The following is a 12774-nucleotide window of genomic DNA, read 5'->3' as shown; positions in this document are numbered from 1 at the left end:
CTCCCCCAAGTGCCTGCAAACCCGTGTCCACCGGCCGGGGCTCGAGACTGCCCGGGCCCTGGACTCATACACGCCACCGCTGCCCCTCACGCACACAGCACAGATGCAGCACCGCGCCCCGGGGCACAGGTTTTATTGGGATTGGGGCCAGCACTAGAGGCCTGTGCCTGGCAGCTGCACGCGCACTGGGAGCAGCACCTGCGGCTGCTTAGCTGGCGGCCACTGGACCTTGGTGACGAAAGAGGTGGAAGTGCTCCAGCCACTGCTCCTGGAACTGCGTGGGGCTATACTCAGGCCCACCCGTGGGCGGCAGCAGCAACAGGTACCTCTCCTGCGCAGCTCAGCAGCGCCTACGCCAGGCCAGGCTGCACCACCTCCAGCTGCCGCCGCACGACTGGAAACAGGTCTACCGCTCTCAGGTCGAACACCAGTGGCTTCCCATACCTGCCCCATGAGGCTGGTGAGGCCAGGGTGGGGCTGGGGAGGTGGGGTGGGGTGTACCTGACACCCTGCCTGCCTCACCGCAGAGCCCCCAGCAGAGCCAGCCGCATCCTCTCCGGCCTCAGGTGCTCCGGGTTTGCCATGTCCACATAGTTGGTGTCCTGGTAGCGCAGGAAGGTGGCCACCCGGCCCGAAGGGTCAATGACAAGAGGCCACCTGGGGACATCCATCAGGTCACTGCTGTCTGTCTAAACCCCAAATCGCCCACGTCTGGCCGGGAGCACTGACCGGCCATCGGCACGGATGTGGCTGCCTACGTCTTTCATCAGCACGTCGTGCAGCTCGGTGACCTGGCACTTCAGCCCGGGCGCCTCTTCTTCCCCTGTCGGGGTAGCAGAGTGCAGCTGACAGGCAAGCCCAACGCCGGACCCCGCCCCGGGCCGCATCTCCCAGCCCCCAGCCGGCGCCCCACGCCAGGCCCACCCTCCTGCGTCCGCTCCCACAGCTCCAGCCTGGCCATAGCCAGTGCCTCCTCGGCCTTCTGGGCCTCCTGCCGCAGCCTGCCCACCTGGGCCTCTGCGTCCTTGATGGCCTGGAGGAGGAGGCCACACTGACTGTCGCTTGCCCTGCCCCATGCTCTGGCTGGAGAGGGCACCTGCCCGAGCCTCCTCCCCACCCCACCCCAAGCAGGCCACTGTCGGCTGGTGACTCCCCGTGTTTGAGAGGGAAAAACCCCAGGCCAGGGAGCGGGGAGCCCTGGGCTGGTTTGGAACAAGGAGGGGTGTTGAGGACACAGGGGCACAGCAAGTCCACCACGGGCCCCCACCTGCAGCGTGAGCTTGGTCTTGTCCGTGCACCTCCACTCACACTGGTTGTGCTCTGAGATCCTCTGGCTCAGCTCACAGTAGGCCTGTTGCAGCTGGGTGGGTGTACGGGCGGGCCTTGGCAAGGCTGGCCAGTACCCTCCGACCAGGTCACTCCTGGCCCGGGGGCCTGAGGGCACCTCCCCTTCTGGCTCTTCCGCCAGCTTCCTGGCCCTCCCTCGGCTCCCCCTCCTCCCCACCGGGCTCTCCCTCCTCCTTTCCTGGCTCCTCCCTGAGGGTCACACTCACCTCCTTGTGACACTGCTGCTGCTTCCTGGCCAGCTGTTGGACCTTGAGGGTCATACTAGGGAGCGGGAATGAGCTGGGGCAGAGGCTCTCGCCAGCGCCCCCACCAGCACCCCCTGCCTGTGCTCCCTGCCAGTGCCCCTCGCCAGCACCTCCCACACCCCTCCTGCCTGCCACACCGCTCAGCCTCGGCCTCCTCGTGCCTCTGGGCCTCCTGGGCCCGGCGCTGCTGCTCTGCCTCCATGTTCTGGAGCACGGCCTCCGTGAGGCTCAGGTCCCACGAGCGCAGCACGCTTACCACTGTGTCCAGCGAGGCCACCTAGTGACAGACGACATTTGTCGGGCACTCGGTGCGTGTTCCGAGTCTTCTCAGCCTGGAGAGGAACTGTGGCGCTCCCATTTGGGAGAAAGGGTGCCATTGTGCCGAAAGGCCTCAGCGCTCACAGCTGGTGCGTGGTGGGCCCCAAAGCATGAGCCCCTGTGGGGCTGCTGTCCCCAAATCCCAGGCCACTGGGAATTCTCCTGGGCTCCCTGACCAAGTCCAAGCAGGAACCTGCTCCTGTGGCTGGGCCTCCAAAGGCTTCCTTCCCCTTCACTCCCCCAGGACCTGGCCCAGGCTTCCTGCCTCTGTCGACTCAAGTACACGCCTGAGGCCTCGGCTGCCACCGCTGCTTCCTGAGTAGGAGGCTGGCCCGCAGGATGTGCACACTGGAGCTCCCTCCTCCGTGGTCTCCCGCAGACCTCTGCCTGAAGGACACAAGCCCTGGGGCCGCCACTGCCTCTCACCCTCCTGAGTCCCCAGCACTCCAGGAGCAAGGAGTGGGTGCAGAGAGCCGAGCTCAAAGCCCAGCTGCCCTGGGTGAGTCCCTGACTTCCTGTGCCGGGCCCTCCTTGTCTGTGGAGCAGGGGTGATGCTTGGAGGGGTCGCAGTGAGGAGGAAGGAAGAGCAGGAGCTCAGAGCAGGTCCACATGCGCCTGGTGGCGGGCGAGGCCCGGCCTCACACTGGACCAGGAGGCTGTTCATGGGTGGCTCCGTGTGTGAATGCCACTTGCCCTTTCCCGCTCTGGGAAGCAGGGGTGACCAGGGCCTGTTGTCTAGTGTGGCCAGCTCCCTAATAGCTGGATGACAGTGGAAGGAGGCAAGGCGGTAGCTGAGAAGGGCCGGGTGGGGCAGGGAGACTCTCATACTCGGAATTAGGCCTGGGAAACAGTCGGGGCCCGAGGAGCTGCTGGCTGGAGAGCAGAGGCCTGGGAGAAGGAGAGCAGGTGGCTGAAGGTGGGCACCACCAAGAACAGACCGAGAAGGTGTGGCAGGCCTGGCGACGGGGCCAGGTGGAGGTGGACAGACACGGGCCATGGAGTAGGCAGAAGGCACTGCGTTAGGGGTGCGCGGGTGAGCGGCCGGCATTCCCATAGAGCAAAGGGTTTGTGGCGTGGGAAGGTTGAAGACAGGATGAGGGGAAAGAGGTGGGGAAGGATGAGTTCCCTGTAGCTCTTCCAGGAGACTGGCCATAGACAAGTGCAGACAGGGAGACTGAATGTGGGCAGAACCGGGAAGAACTCACAGATGGACGGGAGAGAGGGAGACAGAGCAGACGAGAGGGAGAGAAGCAGTGGTGCAGTGTGGCCTCCGGTAACCACCATCCTGGCTGAGCCGGTGCCAACTTAAGCATTTGTCTACAGATGCAGGGGGCAGAGACACATGGTAAACTCACCTCCACGGTCACCTGATGGATCCACAGGCTAACCACAGCCTGAGGACTGGCCCTGTGCTATCTGCTTCCCAGCAGCTAGGACCAAAAGTTCAAAGCCCACCAGGGCCAAAATCAAAATTTTACACAGACATTTGCTTTAAATAGAGCCCAAATATGCACATTTCTAGACATTTAGACCCTGCTTGCTTTGCATACCCTGCAAAACTGAATCCACATCTGCCAGCGGTGGATGAGACAAACCCTGGGGCTACAAAAGCCTTCAGGCTGGGCTGCCCTCTGGAGCTCTCTGGTGCCCCGTCCTGCTTCTGAGCAGTTTCCCCTAGGCGTCAAGCCCTCCCTGAAAACCTGTCCAAGTGCCACCAGAATAAAGCTCACTGCATGCCACTGCCCTCTCCTGGTCCTGTCTTCCTCGATCAGCCTCCAAATCCTCCAGCCTCTGTGCCTCATTCCCCGGCAGCCACAGGGGCTCCTTCCTTGTCCCCCTCAGGATCTTACACTGGCCAGTCCTCCTGTTTGGAAGCTCCTCAGACGTTCACAGCTCTCATTCCCTCCCCTCCAAGTTTTCCCTTGTATGTCACCCTCTCAGCAAAGCCCACCTTGGCCACCTTTCTTAAAATTCCAGCCCAGCCCTGCCCGCCCTGGTATCTCTCAGGTCTTCTGTCAGTTGGGCCAATGGCTGGGCTAATCATGAACGGATGAGTTAATTCATACATTAGCATATACCTGCTTGTTTGGATACATAAATGGGTAAATAAATAGGAGAGATGACTATATAGACATATTCATTTATGCACATTTTTCTGTACATTTATCAATGATTCTGTCTATATTTGTAAATATAAATTTGCAAATATAAACGTGGGTAGGTGAGTGAAGGAATTTATGAATATGCAAATTTAATCCTCACTTTGGGGTCCTAATGACAGTAACCTCAGAGTAAGGTTGACTTCAGCTTAGCTTCAAATCATCTTAATCCCTGAAGTTGGTGAAGTGACTCCAGACTGCTGGTACCCCCAATACATGGCAAAACCTAAATCCTCAGTGAAAAAAGAGTGAAAAATACCTTTCTAGGCTTCAAATGATTCCTACCAATAAAACATATGACGTGGCCAGGTAAGGTGGCTCATGCCTGTAATCTCAGCACTTTGGGAAGCTGAGGCATGCAGATTGCTTGAGCCCAGAAGTTCAAGACCAGCCTGGGCAACATGGCAAAATCCTGTCTCTAAACAAATAAAAAAAATTAGGCCGGGCACGGTGGCTCATGCCTGTGATCTCAGCACTTTGGAAGGCTGAGGCGGGCAGATCACAAGGTCAGGAGTTTGAAACCAGCCTGGCCAACGTGGTGAAACCCCATCTCTATTAAAAATACAAAAATTAGCCAGGTGTGGTGGTGCGTGCCTATAATCCCAGCTACTTGGGAGGCTGAGGCAGGAGAACTGCTTGAACCTGGGAGGCAGAGGTTGCAGTGAGCTGAGATCATACTACTGCATTCTAGCCTGGGTGACAGAGCAAGACTCCATCTCAGAGAAAAAAAAAAAAAAAAATAGCTGGGCATGGTGGCTCAAGCCTGTAGTCTTAGCTACTTGGGAAGCTGGGGCAGGAGGATCATTTGAACCCAGGGGGTCAAGGCTGCAGTTAACTGTGATCACACCACTGCACTCCAGCCTGGGTTACAGAGCAAGACCCTGTCTCAAAGAAAATAAAAAATAAAAAAGGCTGGGTCTGGTAGCTCATGCCTATAATCTCAGCACTTTGGGAAGCTGAGATGGGCAAATCACTTGAGGTCAGGAGTTCAAGACCAGCCTAGCCAACATGGCAAAACCCCGTCTCTACTGAAAATACAAAAATGAGCTGATGTGGTGCTGCACACTGGTAGCACCAGCTACTCGGGAGGCTGAGGCATGAGAATCGCTTGAACCTGGGAGGCAGAGGTCACAGTGAGCTGAGATCATGCCACTCTACTCCGGCCTGGGTGACAGAGGAAGACTCTGTCTCAAAAAAAAAAAAAAAAAAAAAAAAGATACAGAAAAAGGCACAGGAAAATACAAGGCAATATAAACAAAAATCTGCAGAAACTATGAATGATAGAAATAGCTCCACAAGGGATCAGGATATTAGAGTTAGCTACAGATTTTCAAATAACTATATTTACTGTGCTCAAAGAGAGAGACTAGATTGATTTTAGCAGAGAGCTGGAACCAAATAAAATTTTAGACATGAAAATTAAAATAACCAAAATTAAGAACAAAGTGCATGGATTTAATAACTAGCTAGATGCAGCTGAAGAGAGAATTAGTAAACTGAAAGACATGTCACAAGAAAATATCCAGAATAAACTAAAACAAAAGGATGGAAAATATAGAAAAGAGGGTAAAAAAACTGTAGTAGTTACTAGTGCTGATAGTCAAACATATCCATCCTTCCACCTTCTAGACATAGTATAGGATTACGCTTCCTGACCAATTTGTGGTTTCGGTGGAGCCAAATGACTAGATCTGACCAATGAGCTGTAAGTAGAAGTGTTTGTGCTAGACCCTCCTCAGCTCTTTCCCTCTGGTATACTGACCAGCAATATTCAAGATGGTGGTTGCTCTGTCAGCCTGGGTCCCTAAAAGACTACAGTTAGCAGAAGCCCCCTGTTAACCCTCAATGGACATGTAGCATAAGTAAAAAATAAACTCATTTTGTTTTATGCCATTGAGATTTGGAGACTGCATGTTCCACAGCACATCTGTATTAGTCCATTCTCACATGGCTAAAAAGAACTACCTGAGACTGGGTAATTTATAAAGAAAAGAGGTTTAGTTGACTCATGGTTCTGCAGGCTGTATAGGAAGTATGGCTAGGGAGACCTCAGGAAACTTACAGTCATGACAGAAGGCCAAGGGGAAGCAGGCACATTTTACATGGCTAGAGAAGGAGGAAGAGAGAGCAGGGGGGAGGTGCTACACACTTCTAAACAACCAGATCTCATGAGAACTCACTATTGTGAGAAGACCGTGGGGAAATCAGCCCCCATGATCCAATCACCTCCCCCCAGGCCCCTCCTCCAACACTGAGGATTACAATTCGACATGAGATTTGGGTGGGGACACAGATCTAAAACATACCAACATCCTAGTCTATCCTGGTTGATACAGAAATGTAGAGGCTAGGGTGAGATCTACCATCTGTATTTTTGGAGAGTGAGAATAAGGGCAGAAACAGAGTTAATGACTGAGAACTTTCCAAAACTCACTCATGAAGAAAAATAAGGTGGGACGACTTGCTTTTATCTGGTACAAGACTTGTTATAAAGCTGCTGTAGTCAAGACATGGGTATTGACACAGGATAGATCAATAGACCTATGGAACAGAACAGCAATCCCAGAACAGAGCTATAAGTATATAGACACTTGACTTAGGGCACAGGTGATGGTGTAGAGTGAGGAGGGCAGTCTTTCACAAAGACTGTGGGTGCTCTCAGGACAATTGTGCATCCATATGAGAAATAAACAAGCTTGAACATGACCTTGCACAAGGTGGACCAAAACAACGCACAGAAATCTATTCTAGGGGATGATGGCTCTAAATGTGAAAGATGTAGAAGACTGCACAAGAAAATATCTTTATGTCCTTGGGAGAATGGAGAGACTTCTTAAACTGACATGAAAAGCACCAACCATAAAGGAAAAGAATGATAAAATTTACTACAGTAAAACAAAATCTTCCATCAAATTATAACATTAAGAGAGTGAAAAGGCAAGTAAGACAGAAGACACCTATAATACATATAATTGATAAGGAGTTTGATCTAGAATATATAAATAAGGTCCACAGAGCAATAAGGAAAATAAATCAGGCAACCCAGAGAAAAGTGGTCGCTAATGCTAACAGGTACCACTTTTAAAAAGATAGCTAAGTGGCTAATATGCCCAAGAGTTCTCAACTTCATTAATTGGCAGGAAAATGCAAGGTAAAACTGCAGTAAGACACCAGGACACATCCACCATGAGTCTGCATTAAAAAACACTGGCAATCACAGTGTCTGTGAGAGCATGGGGCAGTGGGACTGTAACATATCGTCAGTGGGAGCGGATAAACTGGTGCAACCATTTTGGAAAACTGCACATGTGTACCAAGAGACACATACAAGAATGTTCACAGCAGCATCATAACCAAAGCCTGGAAACAAACTGAACGTTCATCAGCAGTAAAATGGATAAATATATTGCAGACATTTATATAATTAGTCTCCACAACAATGAAAGTGAACGAACTATAGCTACAGGCAATAAGACTGAATCTTACAAATATAGCCTGTGATAGAAGAAGCCAGATACCAAACAACAGCTGCCATATAAATTCATTTACATGAAGCTCAAACACAGTGAAACCAAGCTATATTATTTAGGCACTCATGTTTAGGAATGAATAGATGAATGAGTAAGTGGATGACAAAATGAATGAATAAATGAGGGATGATTTAATGAGGCAGTAAAGAAAAGGATAAAGAAAAGCAAGAGGCCAGGCATGGTGGCTCACGTCTTTGGGAGACCGAGGTGGGCAGATGACCTGAGGTCAGGAGTTCGAGACCAGCCTGTCCAACGTGAAGAAACCCTGTCTCTACTAATACAAAATTAGCTGGGGCTAGAGGGGCCTGGGGGGAGGTGATTGGATCATGGGGGCTGATTTCCCCACGGTCTTCTCACAATAGTGAGTTCTCATGAGATCTGGTTGTTTAGAAGTGTGTAGCACCTCCCCCCTGCTCTCTCTTCCTCCTTCTCTAGCCATGTAAAATGTGCCTGCTTCCCCTTGGCCTTCTGTCATGACTGTAAGTTTCCTGAGGTCTCCCTAGCCATACTTCCTATACAGCCTGCAGAACCATGAGTCAACTAAACCTCTTTTCTTTATAAATTACCCAGTCTCAGGTAGTTCTTTTTAGCCATGTGAGAATGGACTAATACAGATGTGCTGTGGAACATGCAGTCTCCAAATCTCAATGGCATAAAACAAAATGAGTTTATTTTTTACTTATGCTACATGTCCATTGAGGGTTAACAGGGGGCTTCTGCTAATTACAGGCACGTGCCTGTAATCCCAGCTACTCAGGAGGCTGAGGCAGGAGAATTGCTTGAACCTGGGAGGTGGAGGTTGCAGTGAGCCAAGATCATGCCATTGCACTCCAGAGCCTGGGCAACAAGAGCGAAACTCTGTCTCAAAAAAGAGAAAAAGAAAAAAAGAAAAGCAAGAAAGTAAGCACTGACAAGCCCACAGCCAACATCGTACTGAATGGGCAAAAGCTGGAAGCATTCCCCTTGAAAACTGGCACAAGACAAGGATGCTCTCTCCCACCACTCCTATTCAACATAGTATTGGAAGTCCCAGCAAGAGCAATCAGGCAAGAGAAAGAAATAAAAGGCATCCAAATAGAATGAGAGGAAGTCAAACTGTTTCTGTTTGCAGACAACATGATTCTATATCTAGAAAACCCCATAGTCTCAGCCCAAAAGCTCCTTCAGCTGCTAAACAACTTCAGAAAAGTTTCAGGATACAAAATAAATGTACAAAAATCACTAGCATCCCTATACACCAGCAACAGCCAAGCTGAATGCCAAATCAGAAAGGCAATCCCATTCACAATTGCACAAAAAGAATAAAATACCTAGGAATACAGCTAACCAGGGAGGTGAAAGATCTCTACAATGAGAATGATAAAACACTGCTCAAAGAAATCAGAAAAGACACAAACAGAAAAACATCCCATGCTCATGGGTAGGAAGAATCAATACCATTAAAATGGCCATATTGTCCAAAACAATTTACAGATTCAACACTATTCCTATCAAACTATTATACCAAGCATATAATTCACAGAACTAGAAAATACTATTTTAAAATTCATATGGAACCAAAAAGCCCAAATAGCCAAGGCAATCCTAAGCAAAAAGAACAAAGCTGGAGGCATTGCGTTATGTGGCTTCAAACTATACTACAGGACTACGGTAACCAAAACAATATGGTACTACACAAGCACATAGACCAATGGAACAGAATAGCCCAGAAACAAGGTTGCATACCTACAACCACCTGATCTTCAACAAAGCTGACAAAAACAAGCAATGGGGAAAAGACTCCATATTCAATAAACTGTGCTGGAATAACTGGCTAGCCATATGCAGAAGATTGAAGCTGGACCCCTTCTTTACACCATACATAAAAATCAACTCAAGATGGATTAAAGACTTAAATATAAAACCCAAAACTATAAAAACCCTGGAAGACAATGTAGGCAATACCATCCTGGACATAAGAATGGGCAAAAATTTCATGACAAAGACACCAAACGCAATCACAACAAAAGCAAAAATTGACAAGTGGGATCTAATTAAACATAAGAGCTTCTGCATAGCAAAAGAAACTATCAGCACAGTAAACAGACCACCTACAGAATGGGAGAGCATATCTGCAAACTATGCATCTGACAAAAGTCTAACATCCAGCATTTATAAGGCTTTTATACAAACTTACAAGAGAAAACCCCATTAAAAAGTGAACAAAGAAAATGAACAGATGCTTTTCAAAATAAGACATGCATGTGGCCAGCAAGCATATGAAAAAAAGCTCAATGTCACTGATCATTAGAGAAATGAAAATCAAAACCACAATGAGGATACCATCTCACACCAGCCAGAATGGCTACTATAAAAAGTCAAAAAATAACAGGTGCTGGTGAGGTTGCAGAGAAAAGGGAACACACACACACTGTTGGTGGGAGTGTAAATTAGTTCAGCCACTGTGGAAAGCAGTATGGCAATTCCTCAAAGACCTAAAAGCAGAACTACAATTCGACCCAGCAATCCCATTACTGGGTACATACCCAGAGGAATATAAAGCAGTGTACCATAAAGACACATGCACGCGAATGTTCACTGCAGCACTATTCACAATAGCAAAGACATGGACTCAACCTAAATGCCCATCAGTGACAGACAGGATAAAGAAAATGTGGTACATGCACACCGTGGAATACTATGCAGCCATAAAAAAGAATGAGATCATGTCCTTTGCAGAAACATGGATGGAGCTGGAGGTCATTATCCTCAGCAAACTATCGCAGGAACAGAAAACCAAACACCGCATGTTCTCACTTGTAAATGGGAGCTAAAGGATGAGAACTTAGGAACACAAAGAAGGAAACAACAGATACTAGGGTCTACTTGAGGGTGGAGGGTGGGAGGAGGGAGAGGAGCAGAAAACTACTGGGTACTGGGCTTAGTTCCTGGTGAGGAAATAATCTGTATGACAAATCCCCATGACTATTTCACCTACATAACAGACCTTCACATGTACCCCCAAACCTAAAAGAAAAGTTAAAAAAAGATGACTTAACATCTCTGTGCTTAAGTTTCTTTGTATATAATAAAGTCTTTGTATATAATGTAGGAATATTAATAATACTACAATCAGGTTTGTTGAGAGGATTAAACTGGGAACTTTATACGTATTTCAGTAAAGTTTTGTAACTTGAAAAAAAGAAGGAAGCAAGCACCATAAAATTCAGGATTATCTGGGGAGAGGTGTGGTGTTCTGGTGATATTTTATTTCTTGAGTCAGGTAGTTACTACGTGAGTATTTCTTTTGTGGTAAATAATTGAGCCACACTTTGATTTGTGCAATATTCTGTATGTCATTTGTAATTAAAAAGGAAAGTCCGGCCGGGCGCGGTGGCTCACGCCTGTAATCCCAGCACTTTGGGAGGCTGAGGCGGGCGGATCACGAGGTCAGGAGATCGAGACCATCCTGGCTAACACGGTGAAACCTCATCTCCACTAAAAATACAAAAAATTAGCCGGGCGTGGTGGCGGGCACCTGTAGTCCCAGCTATTTGAGAGGCTGAGGCAGGAGAATGGCGTGAACCCGGGAGGCGGAGCTTGCAGTGAGCCGAGATTGCGCCACTGCACTCCAGCCTGGGCAACAGAGCGAGACTCCATCTCAAAAAGAAAAAAAAAAAGGAAAGTCCGAAGATGTATAAAATCAAGGAGTGGCTAAAATGAGAGAAGGGATGAATGGATAACTGGATAAATAGGATGGAAGAGTGAACAGACATATGAATAAGGCAATGATTTTGTAACTTAAAAGAAATTGTGATACTTATTTAAAATAATAGTAGCTACCATTTCTTGAGAACTGACTGTGCCAGGAATTGTGCCAAGGAATTTCATTTATTATCTCATGAATCTTCAAAAAGCTGTTATTAGTCCTATTTCTGAATATATGGAAACAGATTCAAATAAGCTTCAGAACTTGCCAAAGTTCTGTCTGTAAGTGGAAGAACTGGAGTAGGTGGAAAATGAATGAAGAGAGAAAATAAAAGGATAATATAACGAGTGAACTTATGAGTGTCTTAATGAATAGGCAATAAATGATGAATGAATAAATTAATGAATTAAACTATAAGAGAATGAAGATTAGATTAATGGAATGAACTGATTAAATGATGAACTAATACATGGAAAATTAATAGATGAATGAGTGTAAAGAATGGATAAATGAGATAAGCAAATGGTTAGTTGAGCAACTGGATGGATGAATTGATGGATGAATTCATTGTTCAACAAAATGTTTCAGTGCCTATCATGGTCAACCAATATTGGGGCATACGATTAAGGGGTGAACGAGACACAGTCCTTCCTTGCTTTCTCATAATTTTCTGTCAAGTAAACAGCATGAATGTGTGTATGAATGGATGAATGGATGTCTGAATGAATAGTAGATAAATAAGTGAATAATTATTTAAACATGGTATGGGGTGGAATGGGCACATTAATGAGTGGATAGTTTATGTTTATAAATTTATATATAAGTTTATAAGTTCATAAATTTATATATAAGCTTATACATTTATTTATAAGTTTATAAATAAATGACTCATGCCGGGGCATGGTGTCTCACACCTGTAATCCCAGCACTTTGGGGGGCCGAGGCAGGCAGCCCATCTGACGTCAGGAGTTCGAAACCAGCTGGCCAACATGGCAAAACCCCGTCTCTATTTAACATACAAAAAAAACAAATTAGCCGGGCATGGTGGCGCACGCCTGTAGTCCTAGCTACTCTGGAGGCCGAGGCAGGAGAACCACATAAACCCGGGAGGCAGAGGTTGCAGTGAGATTGCGCCATTGCCCTCCAGCCTGGGCGACAGAGCAAGACTCCATCTCTAAATAAATAAATAAATGACTCGGCCGGGCGCGGTGGCTCACGCTTGTAATCCCAGCACTTTGGGAGGCCGAGGCGGGCGGATCACGAGGTCAGGAGATCGAGACCACGGTGAAACCCCGTCTCTACTAAAAAAATACAAAAAATTAGCCGGGCGTGGTGGCGGGCGCCTGTAGTCCCAGCTACTCGGAGAGGCTGAGGCAGGAGAATGGCGTGAACCTGGGAGGCGGAGCTTGCAGTGAGCCGAGATTGCGCCACTGCACTCCAGCCTGGGTGACAGAGCGAGACTCCGTCTCAAAAAAAAATAAAAAAAA

At 48.0% G+C, this 12774-nt stretch overlaps 1 protein-coding gene across 1 annotated transcript; it reads right to left on the bottom strand.

Annotated features, from left to right (window-relative positions):
- Positions 1–218: 218 nt before the first annotated feature.
- LOC116813874 (IQ motif and ankyrin repeat domain-containing protein 1-like) lies at positions 219–1091 on the bottom strand. Its single transcript, XM_058443652.1, has 2 exons — positions 730–1091; positions 219–657 (listed from the first exon to the last, which is right to left on the bottom strand). Exons 1-2 carry the CDS (start codon positions 1074–1076, stop codon positions 519–521), a joined length of 486 nt encoding a protein of 161 aa, XP_058299635.1. The 5' UTR covers positions 1077–1091; the 3' UTR covers positions 219–518.
- Between the last annotated feature and the right edge of the window lie 11683 nt (positions 1092–12774).

The sequence above is a fragment of the Hylobates moloch genome, unplaced genomic scaffold (assembly GCF_009828535.3).
Source record: "Hylobates moloch isolate HMO894 unplaced genomic scaffold, HMol_V3 SCAFFOLD_9, whole genome shotgun sequence".
NCBI lineage: Eukaryota > Metazoa > Chordata > Mammalia > Primates > Hylobatidae > Hylobates > Hylobates moloch.
Note: the sequence above shows the minus strand (reverse complement) of the source record. Positions and strands in the feature narration are given on the sequence as shown.

Bases quoted from the DNA above. Each gene is read 5' to 3' on its own strand.
- LOC116813874 (XM_058443652.1), bottom strand. From the start codon at position 1,076: ATGGGGCAGGGCAAGCGACAGTCAGTGTGGCCTCCTCCTCCAGGCCAT. The intron at 658-729 runs GTCAGTGCTCCC...GGATGTCCCCAG, and splicing joins CACATCCGTGCCGATGGCCG to GTGGCCTCTTGTCATTGACC.